Genomic DNA, 17,500 nt, shown 5'->3' on the forward strand with positions numbered 1-17,500 from the left:
ATTCTAGTTCATTGGTATTTTAATTCTAATTTACTATACTGTACTTGGATATATTCTATGAGTAAATGACAAAGCACTTTTGTAAGTCGCTATGGATAAGAGCGTCTGCTAAATTCCGTAAATGTAAATGTAGAGTATTACCTCCTTATAGAATATTATAGACTGTTACCTTTTCATATGCATTTTCCAAGAATTCGATTGGGCTTTTCCCGAAAGCAATGGCATTGCCCAGTACTGGGATACTTGCTGGGATGTGTGGAGGATATTTCTGTTGAAAAGGAAACTCAGTTCAGTTCTGTATTGAAAATGATCTTCGCTCGAACCTGGTGCGTGCAAGGTTGTTAACTGAGCAAAGATCCTAAACTAAATTAAAAAGCGACTTCGTGACAACATGAGACGTTTTTACTTACTTCATCTGTGCCCTGTGACCGAGGCTGCCTAAACGCCAGTTTGGAGAAGTACGCCAGAGTCAGTGAGAGCGCCGCTGTCACCAGAATGAGCGCTGGGAGACTTTCGCTCATCTGTCCCACGGTGTTTCCGACCATCTGCTGAACCTCCACAATACTCATCTTCCCTCAACCTTAATCCGTAATCCCGACGAACAGATGCTTTCTTAAACAGTCGAGACAAGATGCCAAAAAGCACTTCTGTTTAGCACTTCTGTGCTTTTGGCATTAAAAATTAACCTAATATACTACTTTGTTCACTTTGGTCGGTCCAGAATCCCTTAATTTGGCTACTTGTAAAAAAATTTTTAAAAAGTAAATACAAACACGAAACGTCCCCGCCCCGTCCGACAGGCACCGCATTCTATTGGCTGCGGTTACGTGTCCATCAAGTGACTCCACGTGCCGAGCGCGTGGTTCGCACGCTGATTGGTGCGCGCTGTATGGACTGATGTCTGCTTATTTGATGTCATTGCTCCGGTCCCCAACGTGCAAACCCCCACCGTCTGAATTTGTGCGGAGTCTTCTTCCATTGGTTACTTATTAATATACCGTCTTATTGAATGTAACATTTAAAAAAACACGAGCAGTTTTATATGGTTTATTTTGAAAGGCTATGAACTCCTTAAAAAGCTTGAAACAATACAGTTTATTTTATGACATCTCATTTAGCAAATAATTAGCTCATTCCATTTAGGATTCTTGGATTATGGGTTAGAGTAGGGTACAGGTAGGCTTAGACCCCTTATCATGGCCCACCCCTATATATGATCAAATAAAGGGCATTCCATCTGGATGTAATCTAATCTAATTTAATCTTGCCATTATTCGCTCCTTCTCTGTCTGACCATCACTTACCATTTTCACCCTCTTGCTCTCCTCAAATGACATGCATATTAAGTATTTATTATCAAAATCTATTGTTGCATCTAATACATTGTTATTTTATACACAACCCATATTTAACTAAAGTTTCATTAGAAATGCAGTGTGTTACCAGATGTTGGTCCTATTAATAAATTGGTTACTGTTTAATATTCAGTGTTACACTTCCGAAAGGAACAAGGTGAGAGGTAGAATGCAAAATGCAGGAGGCGGTTTATTAAAATGAGGAAACACGAATGTTAAACCAAACAGAGCCTAAGGTGTGCTGAGGGTAATATAACACATAGCTGGACCACCATAACAACAACCACAACCACCGCCGACTACGATAACCACCGACGACGACAACAACAACCGCCACCGCCAACGACAACAACCACCACGACCACCGCCGCTGACGACAACCACTGCCGCCGACTACAACCACATCAACCGCCGCCGCCGACAATAACCACAACCACAACAACCACCACGACCGTCGCCGACGACGACCACAACAACCGCCGACGACAACCACGACCACAACAACCGCCGACAACAACCACAACCACAACCACCCCTAACAACAACCATAACCACAACAACCGCAACTGCCGACAACGATGACAACAACCACAACCTCCCCTGACAATAACCACGACCACAACAACCGACGACGACAATAACCACGACCACAACAACTGCTACCGATGACGACAACAACCGCGACCACAACAACTGCTACTGACGGCAACAACCACAAAAACCTCCACTGACCACAACCAACAAACCAACAAACTTAAGACAAACCCACAGGGCTTAAATAAGCAAGACAATCAGACACTAAACAGATACAGGTGAACATGGGAAGAGCAGAAACTAAAACAAGGAGTGGAATAGAGGAACAGATGGGGGTGGAGAAAACGAAACTAAAGCATGGAACCAGGGAGTGCAGGAAGAAAGGGAAACCATAATATGATTTATTCAGAAACAATGCCAATAGTACCATCATTGATACAGATTGAAAATAGTTATGCTTATAAGTACTTAAATGTATTTACAATGGTATTTATAATGGTATTTATATGGCCTAGGTATTTACAATGGTATTTACATAGGCTAGATATGTACAATGGTATTTATATGGTCAACATTGTGTTTTTGAGACTGCGGTGATGGGGTGATAATGTTATTGCAAAGAGGATAAGTTCTGTTTCTCCTTTAATATATTGGTGATTTGGAAATACATTTGAAATTCATGGTCATCGAGTGCAAACATGGTCATCGAGTGCAAACATTTTAATTTAAATATTCTTTAAATTAAGAAGGTACTCACAAAGCACCCAAATGTCTCTGTAAATAGAAGAAGTCCACCAAATTGTACATGAATTTGCATTTAAACTTCGAGCTCAAACTTGCATGTATGAGTGGGGCAGTTAAATTCAAGTTTAGGTTACATTGCTCTGTTGCCTGTTAGGTTTTCATTCCGTAGTGGGGGCTTCCTCCGTTTCCATTGGGTTGAGTGCGTTGTGAGTCTGTCAGCCGCAGGGGGCGGTGTGCTTCCGTAGCGCCTCAAAAGACGTAGAAGAAGACCCTCAAAGCTATCGTGTCGCAGGGATTATCCTAGGTTCTTGTTTTATTACTTTCGTTAAAATGTCTGTATGTCATTTTTTTCTTCAAGGAAGATGTCGGTACGGAGAGAAATGTTGGAATGAGCACCCGAGGGGAGGCCGAGGCAGCGGCGGAGACTACCAGCCCGGACACCAGTCTAACCAGTCTAACCGCGGAGGTGGGTCCCAATTAGCGTTAGCGCTAATGCTAGCGCAGTGTGTGGACTGTGGATTACTGTCATGTAAAGACTGATAATCATGTTAAAATCTTATTAGTTGGTGTAATGCCAAATACACAGACATTTATTATATTTAGCGATGATGTGAAGTAGCTAGCTAGCTCGTATTTGTTTACCCAGAGGTAGCACTCATATCTCATATGTACCTACTGATAGTTAGCTGGAAATGCAGCTCTACGGCACTGAGTGTAGAAGATAGGACCCTACAGTACCACGCGTTCTTAGTTAGTTATCTGACTGCAGCTTTCCCTGAACTTTGCAAGGCGTCTCTGAGTGACCTGCTTCTTACTCAGAACTCTTCTTCTTTCATAAATGTTTGTATAATTGCATTTATTCCTTTGTCACCATCATATGTAAAGTGAAGCTATAAGTGTGTCTGTCTGTCTAACACCTGACTGATTGCATCGATTCATTAGCATAGCTGTTGTTGAACTGTCTGACGGACCAACTGAGACATGAAACACTGGTGTAGATTGTGTTCTTTGTGCACTCACTTATTTCATGTGCAAACAAGCTGATGGCTCTGTCCCCTCGTTCAGGCTTTGGGAACCGGGTGTGGATTAACCCCTCCCAGCGCTCTGGTGGAGGGGGTCGCCCCCATCCCTCCACCCCCTCACGTGGTGGGGTCGACTGGGGTGGAGGCAGCAACGGTGCAGGTGGAGGCTTTGGATTTTCCCAGAACAGGTTCTCAACCCTGAACTCTCAGAGTAACTTCGATGGCGGAGCAGGCTCAGGAGACGAAAACGAGAAGCACCTGTGAGTGGTGATGCGGTGTATGCTGAACCCAACCCTACATGCACCTGACAACTGTACCAAAAAGCTCTCGCTCTGAGCTGTTCAGCTGTAGTGGTGTTCACCTGTGTAGATGTGTCTGATAGTTTTAAACATAACTGGTCTCTGCCATGCCTCTGAAATGAACTGGTTATAAATGCAGTCAGATTCATGAGTCCCCCAGAGTGTGTATTGACTGCCTTTCCTTTCACACTGAGATTGCCATTCCTTCAGTTTTGCTGCCATAAATATGGCAGATTGGTGTAGGCATGAGAAGACAGGCCTGAATCACGTCTTCGGTGTGTGTGGTGGGTTGTGCCACAGATGAACTTGTTTCTATTTCACAGGGAAGCCATCCAGAAGGACATGGAAGTGTGGCAGAGCTCTGGCCAGTGGCCATTTTCCACCTACTCCATCCTCAAGGCCCCCATCTCAGGTGGGTGTACCACTGGCATCTCAAAGAGCTCAACTATATCTGTGTTTAACGCTCAGTCTTTCACATCTCTGCACAGTTGTCGGTTAGATCACTTGAAATTCATGAGTGCATTTATACTAGGTGTGATTCACCACCGCCCTAATGATAGTGTGGGACTGCCAGTCAAGGGCTTAGACAGGGTTGTGCTCTTCTGGCTGCGTGATACAAACATATCAAACTGATGTGTAAACGATGTACTGAAATACTGTGCCATGTAAACGTGACATGTAAACGATGTTCTGGAATACCGCGTCGTGTAAATGATGTTCTGAAATACCGTGTCATGTAAATGTGACTTGTAAATGATTTTATGGAATACCGCGTCATGTAAATGTGACGTGTAATCGATGTTCTGGAATACCGCATCATGTAAACGATGTACTGAAATACTGCATCATGTAAACATGCTTGTTGCTGCATGTGTGTGCAGGGTTTGTGGAGCTCTCGCCTGAAGAGCTGAGACTGGAGTACTACACCAGAAGATCTTCTGGAGATGTTGAGTCCTACGTAAGCAAACTTTAAAGCCCATTAAAACTACACTTTCCTCTGTCGCACATGTAGGGCCCTTTTTTGAAATCTTTATTTTTTTTTCCCCAAATATTTAAAAATTCTATGTGGTTTTCACACCTCAGTCCTTCAATTCCAGCCATGTTCTCCACATTTCAGAAAACATTGGAACAGATTTACACAGATTTACTATCAAACCTCTGGATGGTGCAAAACCTCACTGTGCCATCTCTACTCTGACGTTAGGAGGGTTTAAAACGTCACTTTGCTGTCTCTGGCATTTATCTTTGTGCAGAACAGTTTTTAATTTCAACTGTGTGCAGAATTGTCATCCTGTGCGGCCTTGTATACAAGTGTAATGTTTATCTACTGTGTTCCAGTGACACGCCCTCATTGTAAGGCTAGCCGAGGTCATTCTAAATTATCACTATTTAAAATAATGCTTCTGGTGTCTGTGGGCTACAGTCAGTTGTGTATGAGTCTACTCTGCCTGTCAGGATGACATGGACAGTAGATGTATTGTCTGTCATTACATAGGAGAGTGCTTTCATAATGTTGTTGTTGTTTCAGATTAACTCTGTTCAGCAGCTGGCCAACCAGTGGAGAGACAGAGTCCAGGAGCTCAGGATCATGAACCCCTCCACACGTGTGGCCATGGTGAGAACTGCTGCACCCTGTTGCCTGGGAGGACCCACATGCTTACACAGCTTCTGTTTGCCTATCCAGGTTCAACTGTAGTTTGACTGTGTGCATCGCTTTTTTCATTTTTAGACAGCAGAATTGAGCAATCCGAGACCATCAGGTGGAGGGCTGTTCAGTTCATCATCATCAGGGTTTAGTTTGTCATCTTCATCTGGCTTTCAAGCTGGAGGTGAGCTGTATGAACAATGTGTGTAAGTGCTGAACTTTACAGAGATCTATTGTAGAACTACTCAGAAATGAGAAATGGCTGAAGGCACATGGCAAAGGAAAGCTGGTTGTGTGTGTTTGAGGGTCCAGGTCAGACCAGGGCAGGCTTCAGTGTTTGTGTGGACGAGGTCCACATTCATCCCTTCTCAAACCCAGCGGATGAATGCAGTGAAGATTTGCATTGTGTTTATGGGTGTTACTGAATTGTGTTTTTCAGGGTTCGGCTCAAGTCTGCAGAGCAGTGCTACTTTTTGTTTCTCCTCGGCCACTACAGGATTCGGCTCAAGCGGCGCCCGGCCCGGCCCGTCTGGATTCGGATCAGTGGGAGTGTTCGGTTCTGCCGCGACACCTGCGACCCCATCTGCCTCTGCTTTTTCCTTCACTGCTCCTGCGGCTGCTAAGACGTCTGCTGCTGTGTCTGGCTCGGTCGCCGGCTTCAGCTTCTCCTCCTCCTCCACGCCGTCTGCCTCCGCAGCAGGGTTGGGGAGTGGCTTCGGGTCCTCCACTCCAGCAGGGGGCGGTGTCTTTGGCCTGGTGACTGGCAGCAGTAGTGGGTTCATTGGAGGGGCTTCAGAACTCTACACCCCTCAGAGTGAGCTTACCGCGAATGAGCTGAAGGAGTTCACAGCTGCGCGTTTCACCCTGGGACAAATCCCCCTTCGACCCCCACCCGCAGAGCTACTGACAGTCTGAGCTGGACACGTGCGGAAGGACATTTGCGCATCTTTGAACTGTCGTTTCCTGGAAGTGCTGAAGGTCTGTGGATCACAGCCTGCAGCATACGTAGGCACTTTGGACATCTTGGATGTTTAGAGCTGTGGGTTAATAAATGTTTGGATAAATGACTACTTCAGTGTTTTTAATAACTTGATAATTTAGTTCTGTAGAGAATCAAATTAATTTAAATAAACTTGTTTATTTATGTGCATTAATTTTGGCTTGTTTAGAGCATGTTAAAAGTCTTTCACATTTTGTGGCGGAGTCGTCCAGCACAGGTTAAAGACATGAGTAGAAATGTTTTACTGACTTTATATTTTCTCTGATTATTCGTTCTGGTCGCGTTCATGCACCTCTAGGCAGGTGCTGCTGGTAGCAGGAGCTCACTGCAGCGGAGTCTCGAGCGCGGTACCTTTAAGTCACCCAAGCGCGTGTCAGATTACGAAGGTCCTTAACATCCGGGCGTTTGTCTGCAATGAGACACCCGCCGAGGTGTCACCTCGAGAAAAGGTAGCTGCTGCGCGAGCCCAACGGAAACGTCGGCGTACTTGTGCGCGTGGCGAGGGTGGGGGAAATGTCGGAAAACAATTTAACCCGCGTGCTTGGGATCCTCAGATGTCTGTATCCCCACGTGCAGACGTTGGAAGAGTTTTCAGAGTGCGTGGTCTTTGCAGAGGGAAGGAGGCCCGTGCTGGTGGAGGACTCCGACACGAGCCGCTTCAAGTGTCTGATCCGCGGAGTGCTCGTGTGCACGGAGCGCGCTGTCCCGCAAAGCCCGAGCTGCGTGCAGGTAGGCAGGCTCGCGCTGAAGCACGTGGCATGTGCACCTGTTTATCAGTGTGCTTATTTAGTGTCTGAGGGGTAACATGGGTCTGGAGAGTTGAGCCGTAGACGTGCGGGTTTTACAGTGTTCACCAGAGTATCGTGCCTTACGCTTTTAAAGCAAGTGCAAAGTCCCAGACTTTCTGTGGACGTGTCGCCGGTCCGGTGCTGGTAACGGCACCAGCGAACAGCGTGGTAGTTCGTCTTCAGAGCAGTAACTCTCTTCTTAAGTACCCCTCTGCTTTCCTGAAGTGTGCATATGTACAAGCCTGTAGATCTGTGTGTGGGTGAAACCCTTAGAGCTGTAATCATTAGACACTCAAACTGCTGTATTTACCGGGATTCTGTTTGAACCGGTTGGCCATTACTGGATTAGCCCTATTATCTGAGTTTACGGTAAGGGAAGTGTGCAGCTTTCATATTAATGTTAATCACGCATTTCTGAATGAATAATAAACCGTAAGAACATTAGAGCTACGTATTTTATCCTCTACGGTATAAAGTACGATAAGATAAAAGTTTCGTAGGCCTACTGTTGTGTGAAAACATTAGCCAAGCAGGCTACTACTATGAAATACTGTCCAGACTTCACACAGCAGACTATGCTAACATGTTTGAGTATTTTTAAAAATCCATTTGTATTTACTTTTAAATTGTATTTTTTGCTCTATCGAGGTCCGTAGTTGGGTGACCATGCTACAGGCTTGCATAAGCCTATATACTCTAATATACAAATGGATATCAAATAAACTAAGGTACAACTTCATCTTAAAAAGTGTTGCTTTCAGGTTTAGCGTTTATTAACCTATATGTTTAAGAAATCACACACTTCTCTCCATATGAGCCTGCTTAGAGGTTTCAGATATTACCACCCAGCAAATGACCTGGACACAACCCTTGGTGTTTGGGTAGTGGGTGTACCACAGCTCCACTCGTGTCAGTCATGCCAGTAGTGAACTTGGGACTGGTGAGCAGACCACAGTTGTTTGGTACTGCAGCAGCCATATCATCTTCCCTGCCTTTGGGAATGTAACTATGGGTTGATTAGGTCCTTTTGCTTAATTTAAGGAAGTAAATATTGATTTGTTACTGCAATCATATACATACTACAAATGTACTACGTCCTGCTCCAAGTGAGTGTGTTGATCATCACTGGTGTGGTAGTCAGTAGTCGTTGACATTCAGTTTATTAGCATCAGTGGTGAAGGTACTGGACTTCACATCATCTAGATGAACTTTCAGTCAGACAACCACAGTAACCAGTGACATCCTGGCGGCTGGGCCAGTAACCAGTAGCCTACTGCTTGTCATAATGAGGCCAGCTGTGAATTCAGAAACAAATGTGATTTTTTAAAAAAGCTGATTTAAGAGTCTTTTGTAATTAATGAGATGTCAGATATCCACTGTGGTTTCACACTGGGCCCATTCCATCATATCCTGCTTATTCCATCATATCCTGTAAGAACCCACTACCTCTCCAGCTCTGAGCACGCATGCTAATATCTTTATTTGTGCTAAATCTTTATTCTCTCCTCAAACACAGACACTGACCCACCCTTTCAGCTAATTCTGATAACTCCTTCACAGCTACACTTGATTTACAGCTTTAATTTACTCTTAGTTGCTGGTGTATAATTGCTGGGGTTTAATTTTTGGTGTTTAATGTGTTTTAATTGCTGACATTTAAATGCGAGTGTTTAATTGTTGCCATTTATTCACTGGGGGTTTAATCACTGGTATTTAATTGCTCGGTTGAATTGTGAGTGTTTAATCACTAGGGTTTCTTTGCAGGGGGTTTAATCACGGCTCTTTCCTGTCTCCCCACAGTTCGGCACGCTGCCTGAGGTTTTGGCCTTTGTGCTCAACCACATGAAGCGGAAGAAGAAGAGGAACGTTCTGAAGTTTGGATATCATTACTGTGACATCCAGGGAGATGCGGACCCGTTCAAGTTCCACGGAGCTGTTTCTCAGAGCGCTGCCTTCATCTGCGACAGTCATCTGTGGAGGAAGATCAACCAGAGACTCGGCACTGATGTCACCAAGTTCCTGCTGCAGGACTGTTCTGTGTTTACCGCTGTGCCTCCTACCTGTGTGGTGCAGGTGTGCGGCACGCCTGTCTACGACCTGCTGCCTGTGCGTACCTGGTCTGGGTTTTTCCTCACTGCTAGCACACTGCACACCTGCAACACAACACGGGGGCTCATGGCCATAGCCCCTCCCAGGAACTGCGCCACAGCCCCACCCAGAAAACGAAGAGAGAGGGATCACAAAGACACAGCAAACACTGCAAAACGAAAGAGAGGAGATGGAGAGGAAGAGAGCGATAGGAGACCAGCAAAGAAGAGATATGTAGAGGTTATAAAACATGGTGGGCTTGGTCCTGAAGATGTAAAAATGACCAATGTAGTGGAGAGGGAGGTGGCAGAGCCAGCATCTCCTGGCCCTGCCCCACGGGAGGGTTATTTCAGTTGGAAGCCGAGCAATCAGCCCTGCCCCCGCCCCTCCCACTGCTCTGTCCGGGTACTGAGCATGCTCTACGGTGGGCAAGGCATGAAGAGCTTTCTGCTCAACAGGAAGTTGTGCCGAGGGGTGGGCAGAGCCCAGCGCTTGCAGGGGGTGGATCTTGTGAGGATGGTTTTCCTGCAGGGTGAGGCCTACCTGTCTGGCACTGAAGCCAAACCACGTAGACTCCCCAGACGCTTTTTCTCCATGATTCCCCTCTTCAGCCAGCTCCTGCGACAGCACAGGAAGTGCTCCTACACTTACTTCCTGCGTCAGAAGTGTTCGGGGGGCGAGGGGAAGGAGGACATGGTTTCTCTGCTGGGCTCCCACTGCTCTTTCTACAGGGTGTATCTGTTTGTGAGGGAGTGTCTGCGTCAGGTGGTACCGCACGAACTCTGGGGCTCCCAAGGTAACATGCTGCACTTCCTGTCCTGCGTGAAGCACTTCCTGCGGCTGGGCAGGTTTGAGAGGCTGTCGCTGGCACATATCATGTGGAGGATGAGGGTCAGCGACTGCCATTGGCTGGGGCACAAGAAACGTGAGTCCTGCCCTGGAAACAGGGGTGGGTGGGTGTGTGTTTCAGGAATGATGGATCTGTTAGCACACAGCACATCCATTCAACATGATTATAGAGGGGAAACTTTTATCCTCTCTCTCTCTCTCTCTCTCTCTCTCTCTCTCTCTCTCCCCCAGGCCACTGTCCCAGTGAGCAGCGATACAGGGAGTGGATACTGGGCCAGTTCCTGCTTTGGCTGCTACACAGTGTGGTTCTGGGTCTGGTCAGGTCCATGTTCTACGTGACTGAGAGCGCAGGCCACAAGCACACGCTGCGCTTCTACCGGGGAGACGTCTGGGCAAAGCTGCAGGAGCTTGCCTTCAGGTGAAGCCTGCACACCAGCAAGCTGTTCTTCTCTGGTTCATCATCTCCTCTGGTTTATTGTCTCCTCTTTTTCTTCTCCTCTGGTGTTTTGCAGGGAGCACCTGTGTAAGGGTCAATGGGAGGAGCTGATGCCCCCACAGGTGGCTTCACTCCCCAAAACCATGGTAACATCTCGCATACGGTTCATCCCCAAAGCCAGCAGCATGCGAGCAATCACACGACTGAGTGGCTCAGGTGCCGCCCTGCAGGTCTGGAGCACAGCTGCATGTGGTGTGGGTTTGTGTTTGTGAGAGAGAGTTTGTCTGTTTGTGTCTGTGCATGTGTGCTTGATATCAAAATATGTGAAATTCTAAAAAACAAAACATTTTGCATATAAAAAGCAAATTGAATTTTCAGTACAGCTGGGACAGGTACAGCTCTGATAGGGACAGTCAGGCAGTGGGTGAAAATCATGTTAGGGTTACATTCAGTTTTATTTGATTAAAAAGATTCATTTAAAGCAAGATTTTAGGCTATGTGTGTGTGTGTGTGTTCGTGTTCTGTAGCAGTTCCAGAGCTCAGTGCGGGACCTCCAGAACGTGTTGGGGGTGTGTGTGCGGAGGCAGCCTGTACTGCTGGGCTCAACCGTGTGGGGACGGCAGGACATCCACAGAGTGTTGAGCTCCATCACACCCCAACACAAACACACTCCCCAACCCCTGTACTTCGTCAAGGTCTGGACTGTCTCTCCACACACACACCCCAACACAAACACACTCCCCAACCCCTGTACTTTGTCAAGGTCTAGACTGTCACACACTTCAACACATGCACACACCCCAACACAAACAAAGTGTTTGTGTACAGATAAAGTGAAATTCCTAAACAGTGGTTGGGGAGGTTAATAGAACACACACATATACTCTACTAATATAACACACACACACATTTACATTTTTGGTATTTAGCTGACGCTTTTTATCCAAAGCGGCTTACAATTATGACTGAGTACAACTTGAGTAATTGAGGGTTAAGGGTCAAGGGTCTTGCTCGCGGGCCCAACAGTGGAAACTTGGCAGTGGTGGGAACCAACAACCTTCTGATTACTAGTCAAGTACCTTAACCACTGAGACACCACTGCCCACTGCTAATATTACACACACTCATGTACTCTGCCAATATATAACACACTCACGTACATTGCTAATATGACACACTCACGTACCGCTCACATACTCTGACAAAGACACTGGTAAACACCAGTGTTACAAAAACTCAATCACTCCACTTTGACTCTACACTGTTCACATACTCTATACTCACACTCACTCTCTCTCTCTGTCACGTGTGCAGGTAGACATTAGTGGCGCGTATGACAGTCTTCCTCATGCGAAGCTGTTGGAGGTGGTGCAGGAGGTGTTGGGTCCTGTTCAGGACGACTGCTTCTCTCTCCGACACTACGCTAAAGTGTGGAGAGACTCCACACACAACCTCAGGAAACACTTCTGCACCAAGGTGACACTCTCTCTGACCTGAGACCAGTACTGCTCTGACTCTTACTGTGGAGGCTGGTGTTGCATCAGTTTATGGGAGAACTTCAAACTCCACTCATAAATAAATAATATCTTATTATGTGTTACCTTTTCTGGACTCTGATACTGCAAGACACACGCAATATTTAATGGAATGGTATGTAAATCTATTACTGAATTCAGAACATGGTTCATTAGGGGATCTGGTGTGTGCATGTGTGTGTGCACGGGTGTGCGTGCGTGTGTGAGACCAGGCCGAGGCGTGTGAGCCGTTGAACATGAAGGGCTTTGCTCTGCAGCAGCAGGTCAGGGGTCAGATACACGATGCCATTCTAGTGGAGAAGGTCAGTGATCAATCACGATTGGCCATCACACCTGTCTGTCTGGTGTACAGTACACTGTGATGTTGTGTTCCAGGACATTGTTGTGTTACAGTACACTCTGGTCTATGTTACAGTACACTCTGGAGGTGAGGGCTGCCGACGTCATGCAGTTCTTCAAGCACATGCTCAACAGCTATGTCATTCAGTACGATCAGAGGTACGTCTGCTACTGCTCCACCCACCGCCTATCCTGTCATGCTCTAAGGCTCCGCCCACTGCACAATTCAATTCCCTCTTATGCTCTATTACCTGACAGCTGTTGGCCTCTGTGACATCTCAGACTGGGTTTTTTAGAGTGTGAGTGTGTCTCTGTCTGTGTGTATGTGTCTGTGTCTATATGTGTCTGACTCTGTGTAGGGCTCTGTGATTGACTGTGTGTGTGTGTTCGTTCTAGATGGTTCCGGCAGGTGTGCGGGGTTCCTCAGGGCTCTGCCGTCTCCACCATGCTGTGTAACTTGTGCTATGGCCACATGGAAAACTCTCTGCTGAAGGACATCACAGACAGTGGAGGGTGAGTCTGTTCCTTACCCCACTGTTCTTTACCTCACAGAACGCAGGTGAGTCTGCTCTTCTAATACCTGCACATTGTGTTTTCTACCTTAGCTGTTCTCACTGGCCCATGATCTACTGTCCATAATTCACCACTCTTCTTCTAACCATTTTAGTAGTGTACTGGTGTATTGTAAAGTGTGTGTGTGTGTGTGTGTGCACGCGTGTGGACTCTCTCTTTTCTGTAGGTGTTTGATGCGGCTGGTAGATGATTTCCTGCTCATCACTCCCAAACTCAGTAAAGCTGTGCACTTTCTAAAGTATGACTGTGTTAAATGCGTCTTCCACTAAGATTATGTTCATTGTTAAATACATCGTACAATGTTAGATGCAACCCCTTATTGGGGTTTGTAACTCTTTCTGTGGGGGTGTGTAACTTTCTATAAGGAGCTGTAGGGAGATGGAAAGTGTGATTGTTTCTCTCACTGTCTGTCACACTTTGTCTCTCTCACTATCTCTCTCTCGCTGAGTGTTTCTCTCTCTGTCTACACTGCCGTTATCTATGTTTCTCTGTGTCAGGACCTCATTCTGTCCGGTCATCTGTGTCACAGGACCTTGCTAGCTGGAGTTCCTGATTACGGCTGTGAGATCAACCCTCAGAAGGTGGCTGTGAACTTCCCCGTGTGTGAAGACCTTCCCTTCACTGAGGTCACGGAGCTGCCTCCTCACTGCCTCTTCCCCTGGTGTGGGCTGATGATTGACACATGCACGCTGGACGTCTACAACGATTACTCTGGGTAGAGACGTGGGAGGGGAGGATAGTGTAGAGGAGAGGGAGGTGTAAGAGCTGCACATCTGTTTGACCTGGTTGGGTGTGGGAGGAGGACGCCTTAACCTGCCCTCGTTAACCTGCCCTTACTCTCTGGTGCTGTTATATGGCCTGAGTTCATGGACTGACCTGAGGTCAGGACTGTTCCCCCTCTGCAGCAGGAAACAACAGTGTGGAGAGAGAATGGCATAGTGGCCTTGTGGTGTCTTTTATTATGAGTGATGGTTTGGATTTAGTATTGTGTTTTGTGTTTCTAATGTATTAGTCTGTGGAATAAGTCCAGTTAAAAACACTCCTGACTGAAGCAGGTATCAGTTTGCTGTCATTGGTCTGTGTTCCCGGTCCTCAGGTATGCTGGCCTATCACTGCGATACAGCCTGACACTAGGCTCTGCCCACTCTGCAGCCATGTTCATGAGACAGAAGCTGCTGATGGTCCTCAGGCTGAAATGTGACATCATCTTTCTAGATCTGCGTGTAAGACACACACACACACACGCGCGCGCACACACGTGTGCAAACACACTGAGGATCAGGTTTTCTTTCATTTCTCTCTCTCTCAGGTGAACTCTGTGGAGGCGGTGTATAAGAACATCTATAAACTCCTCCTCTTGCAGGCCTTAAGGTGCGAGTCAAACCTCTTGGTGAATCCTGCTTAGGTAGCACCAGGCAAGGTCTGAGTATGTCCCAGAACCTGACACTAAGGGGCAGTATGACTTACTTCTCTCCAACACGCAGAAGCCTGTCAAAAGTAGCTCATATTTGGTCAAAATCATCACTCAATCATGTGAGTCTGTCGTACTGTAAAGTTGTGCTGTCAGAATTATGATACAGTTTTTTTGCTTGGACTGCTTTAGTCCTGAGAGTGTATTGTAGTGGAGAGAGATGGTGGTGGTGTGTGTATGTTCAGGTTTCATGTGTGTGTGAGGAGTTTGCCGCTGGGCCAGGGTGTGAGGACAAACCCAAGCTTCTTCCTACGTATGATCTGGAGTATGGCCAAAAGTACACACAGGAGGTTTACACACAGCAACCCAGGCAAGACACACACACACACACACAAGGTTTACACACAGCAACCCAGGAAAGAGACACACGCACATAACATATGTTGACCATAACAAGCATATTCTTACAAACAGGAACTCTACTACTGAATGTATTCATAATTCTCATATTTTAAATACAAACACTCTCTCTCTAGCTGTGAATGGTGATGGTGTATTGCAGTATGAAGGGGTGGAGCTCCTCTGCTGTTTTGCCTTCCAGGCGGTTCTGAATCGCCACCATCCCGCCTACCGCTGCCTGCTGCCCCACCTACACAAACGTGAGTGACAGTCCAGGAGCAACATGGGGCACAACCTCTCACTACCTGGGCTCTAATGAAACATAAAGGATACATAATTTCACTTTAGGTTTAAGTCAGAACACATTACAGTTAGTTTTATATGCCAGAGTTTTCACCCATGACTGTGTGTGTCCTGATTTAGTTGAGTGACTTGTTTTAACCATATGTGTTTAATATTGCTGTGCCTCTTCTCTGTGGCAGGGAGGAGACACCTACTGAGCATGCTCCGTGGCATCAGGTTGGGGCGGGTCCTCCAGGCAGCCACGCCCACTTTCCCCATTGATTTCAGGACTATCCGAACATAAAGGAAAGTCCAGTCAGAAACCGCTGCTTGGAATGTCTTTGCCAGACTCTCATCTGCCCTGTCTTGTTCTTCACCTCATATCTTGAACAGTGTTGAGTGTAGATTTGTGTAATAGTGCACCGGGTGTGTTGTGGCAGGAGACACCCACTGCTTCAACATAAACCCCAGCAGTGAGAGTTTCTCAAAATCCTCCTCATTAAAGTGTAGACATCTAGCTGTCACATGATCCAAATACATCAACTGAACATTTTAATGTATTGCCTTCTCTACCAAAAGCAAATGACCCTCGTTAAGGGTTTTGTTTGATATAGGGTGAGACAGAAAGTTGTAGGTGATGTTCTCATTGTATATAACCCATAACTGGTTAAAAACATATAACTTCATCATGTTCTCTAAAAGCATTTTGATGTTTTCCAATGTTTTCAACATAAAGGGTTAAGCATGAAACTTGAAAGTTCTGTTTTTAATCAGAAATTTAACATGTTCACCGTCCCTCCTGGGTTCATTGTCATCAGTACTGCGTCCAGGCAAAGATGAAAATGATCCATTACATATTAATAATGAGCTCTCTCCTATCACTAACAGCTCTCAGTCATATTACTATTGATCTGTCAGTCATATCAATAATGACCTGTTGTGACCTCTGTGCTGTCACTCTCATTCTGATCTCTGAGACCACTGAGCAGAGGTTGGCTGGATGTTGAACACTTTCACTTATAAAATCTACGTGTAAAATCTACATCACATGATGGTGTGTGTGACTGCATTGTTTATAAAAAGTTTTATGTAGCATTTCTGCCATGCTGGTCACACTACATTTGGTAAGAGGGAGGAGCTGTGAGTTGGACTATGGACCATCGAATTAACTTATAATGATTATAATGTTCTAACCCCATCAGGGCTTTTACAGCCCCTGATAAAAATAATGTCAGTCCCGTGTGGTTGCTGAGCAGGCAACTAATTTTCCACATGTAGCAGTACGGTGTCCTCTGCCCCGTACAGTCCTAGTGTCCTCCTCACAACTGGGGCTCAGAGCTGAAAGCCTTGTTGTCGTAGGGGTTGGAGACATGGGGCTCGTCCCGCGTGTGCTGCTCTGGGTGGGTGAGACGCCTGATGAGGTGGTAGAGTGCCACCAGGGGGATGGGCACAACGGGCACTGCAGAGAGCATCACACAGATGGCAAACACCCAGTCAGGGTACGGCTTCACCTCCGCTTCAGGAAACAGGGTCTACACACACACACACACACACACACACAGGAGTGATGAGAAAATATGTTTGTCATGCCTCTTTTTTTTAAATAAAAGTTCCAATGAAAGGACATTACAGCAGGTTACATTATATAAAGTCCTGTTAGTTGAAGCTCCAACAGTGCACCACAGAAAGCAGTTCAAATTACTTTTCAGAAGCAAGTGGGTGTAAAAGTTTATACTACCATTTATACCTGCACCTCTGAGTGAGGATATGAGCTGACTTTAGATCAGCCGCGCACACAGGAAGTCATGCCAGTGCACTTACGTAGCTGGGGTTCCAGGTGGGGTACTGAGGCTGGACCTGTACCTGGACGACGACATAGGCCACCAGCACCACCAGCAGCATGAGGGGACTGACCCCCATCCAGCACAGATGCCAGAACAGACCCGGCCGGTGGCCCGTCATGAACTCGATATCCTCGCTGAATCTGCCGGGCAGACGGCCAGCAGAGGGAGCTTGTGATCTTCACAGCATGCGTTCAGTACCAGCCGTGAGCACGCACGCCTCACTGGCCAGTCCTGGCACACGTCAGCTCAGTGAGCTGAGGCACTAGAATGTTTCCTGCCCCATGGAGAGAGACTCAGCACGACAGACCTGGGGCAGATTCTTTAATCCCCACAGTAATACAGTGTGTTATATTCAGC

At 46.5% G+C, this 17,500-nt stretch overlaps 4 protein-coding genes across 7 annotated transcripts in view; 2 read left to right on the forward strand and 2 right to left on the reverse strand.

Annotated features, from left to right (window-relative positions):
* LOC113590695 (lanosterol 14-alpha demethylase) overlaps positions 1-1,808 on the reverse strand; it is a 14,438-nt gene extending 12,630 nt beyond the window's left edge. Inside the window, exons 1-2 of the mRNA XM_035523840.1 lie at positions 411-1,808; positions 170-268 (exon numbers count right to left, since the gene is read on the reverse strand). Of these exons, the coding sequence (XP_035379733.1) occupies positions 170-268; positions 411-569 (258 nt within the window). The 5' untranslated portion in view covers positions 570-1,808. The remainder of the gene's footprint in view (positions 1-169; positions 269-410) is intronic.
* A 1,057-nt stretch (positions 1,809-2,865) lies between these two features.
* On the forward strand, positions 2,866-6,753 carry nup42 (nucleoporin 42). The gene is made up of 7 exons (XM_027030972.2): positions 2,866-3,099; positions 3,699-3,915; positions 4,278-4,366; positions 4,836-4,912; positions 5,483-5,569; positions 5,684-5,783; positions 6,039-6,753. Exons 1-7 carry the CDS (start codon positions 2,964-2,966, stop codon positions 6,512-6,514), a joined length of 1,182 nt encoding a protein of 393 aa, XP_026886773.2. The 5' UTR covers positions 2,866-2,963; the 3' UTR covers positions 6,515-6,753.
* Positions 6,754-7,018: 265 nt separating this feature from the next.
* On the forward strand, positions 7,019-16,341 carry tert (telomerase reverse transcriptase). Of its 4 annotated transcripts, none has more exons than XM_027030976.2 (16): positions 7,019-7,328; positions 9,188-10,400; positions 10,556-10,742; positions 10,837-10,990; positions 11,288-11,455; positions 12,075-12,236; positions 12,508-12,597; positions 12,711-12,793; positions 13,031-13,147; positions 13,374-13,445; positions 13,737-13,922; positions 14,304-14,430; positions 14,517-14,578; positions 14,864-14,988; positions 15,155-15,277; positions 15,500-16,341. In XM_027030976.2, the coding sequence occupies exons 1-16, from the start codon at positions 7,113-7,115 to the stop codon at positions 15,601-15,603; spliced, it is 3,189 nt and encodes a 1,062-aa protein (XP_026886777.2). In that variant the 5' UTR covers positions 7,019-7,112; the 3' UTR covers positions 15,604-16,341. The 4 variants fall into 4 exon arrangements, 3 of the variants coding, with proteins under 3 accessions (XP_026886777.2, XP_026886778.2, XP_026886779.2); XM_027030977.2 differs by having other exon boundaries at positions 13,737-13,868; XM_027030978.2 differs by lacking the exon at positions 13,374-13,445.
* A 173-nt stretch (positions 16,342-16,514) lies between these two features.
* The window catches only part of slc6a18 (solute carrier family 6 member 18), a 10,782-nt gene continuing 9,796 nt past the window's right edge, over positions 16,515-17,500 (reverse strand). Inside the window, exons 11-12 of the mRNA XM_027030971.2 lie at positions 17,121-17,283; positions 16,515-16,831 (exon numbers count right to left, since the gene is read on the reverse strand). Coding sequence (XP_026886772.1) covers positions 16,619-16,831; positions 17,121-17,283 — 376 coding nt within the window. The 3' untranslated portion in view covers positions 16,515-16,618. The remainder of the gene's footprint in view (positions 16,832-17,120; positions 17,284-17,500) is intronic.

The sequence above is a fragment of the Electrophorus electricus genome, chromosome 2 (assembly GCF_013358815.1).
Source record: "Electrophorus electricus isolate fEleEle1 chromosome 2, fEleEle1.pri, whole genome shotgun sequence".
NCBI classification, from domain to species: Eukaryota; Metazoa; Chordata; class Actinopteri; order Gymnotiformes; family Gymnotidae; genus Electrophorus; species Electrophorus electricus.

Excerpts from the sequence above, each read along its gene's own strand:
- nup42 (XM_027030972.2), top strand. The coding sequence starts at position 2,964 with ATGTCTGTATGTCATTTTTTTCTTCAAGGAAGATGTCGGTACGGAGAG. Across the intron at positions 4,367-4,835 it reads CCTCAAGGCCCCCATCTCAG|GGTTTGTGGAGCTCTCGCCT; the intron begins GTGGGTGTACCA and ends ATGTGTGTGCAG. Across the intron at positions 5,570-5,683 it reads CCTCCACACGTGTGGCCATG|ACAGCAGAATTGAGCAATCC; the intron begins GTGAGAACTGCT and ends TTTCATTTTTAG.
- tert (XM_027030976.2), top strand. The coding sequence starts at position 7,113 with ATGTCGGAAAACAATTTAACCCGCGTGCTTGGGATCCTCAGATGTCTG. Across the intron at positions 7,329-9,187 it reads AAAGCCCGAGCTGCGTGCAG|TTCGGCACGCTGCCTGAGGT; the intron begins GTAGGCAGGCTC and ends GTCTCCCCACAG. Across the intron at positions 15,278-15,499 it reads GCTGCCCCACCTACACAAAC|GGAGGAGACACCTACTGAGC; the intron begins GTGAGTGACAGT and ends TCTCTGTGGCAG.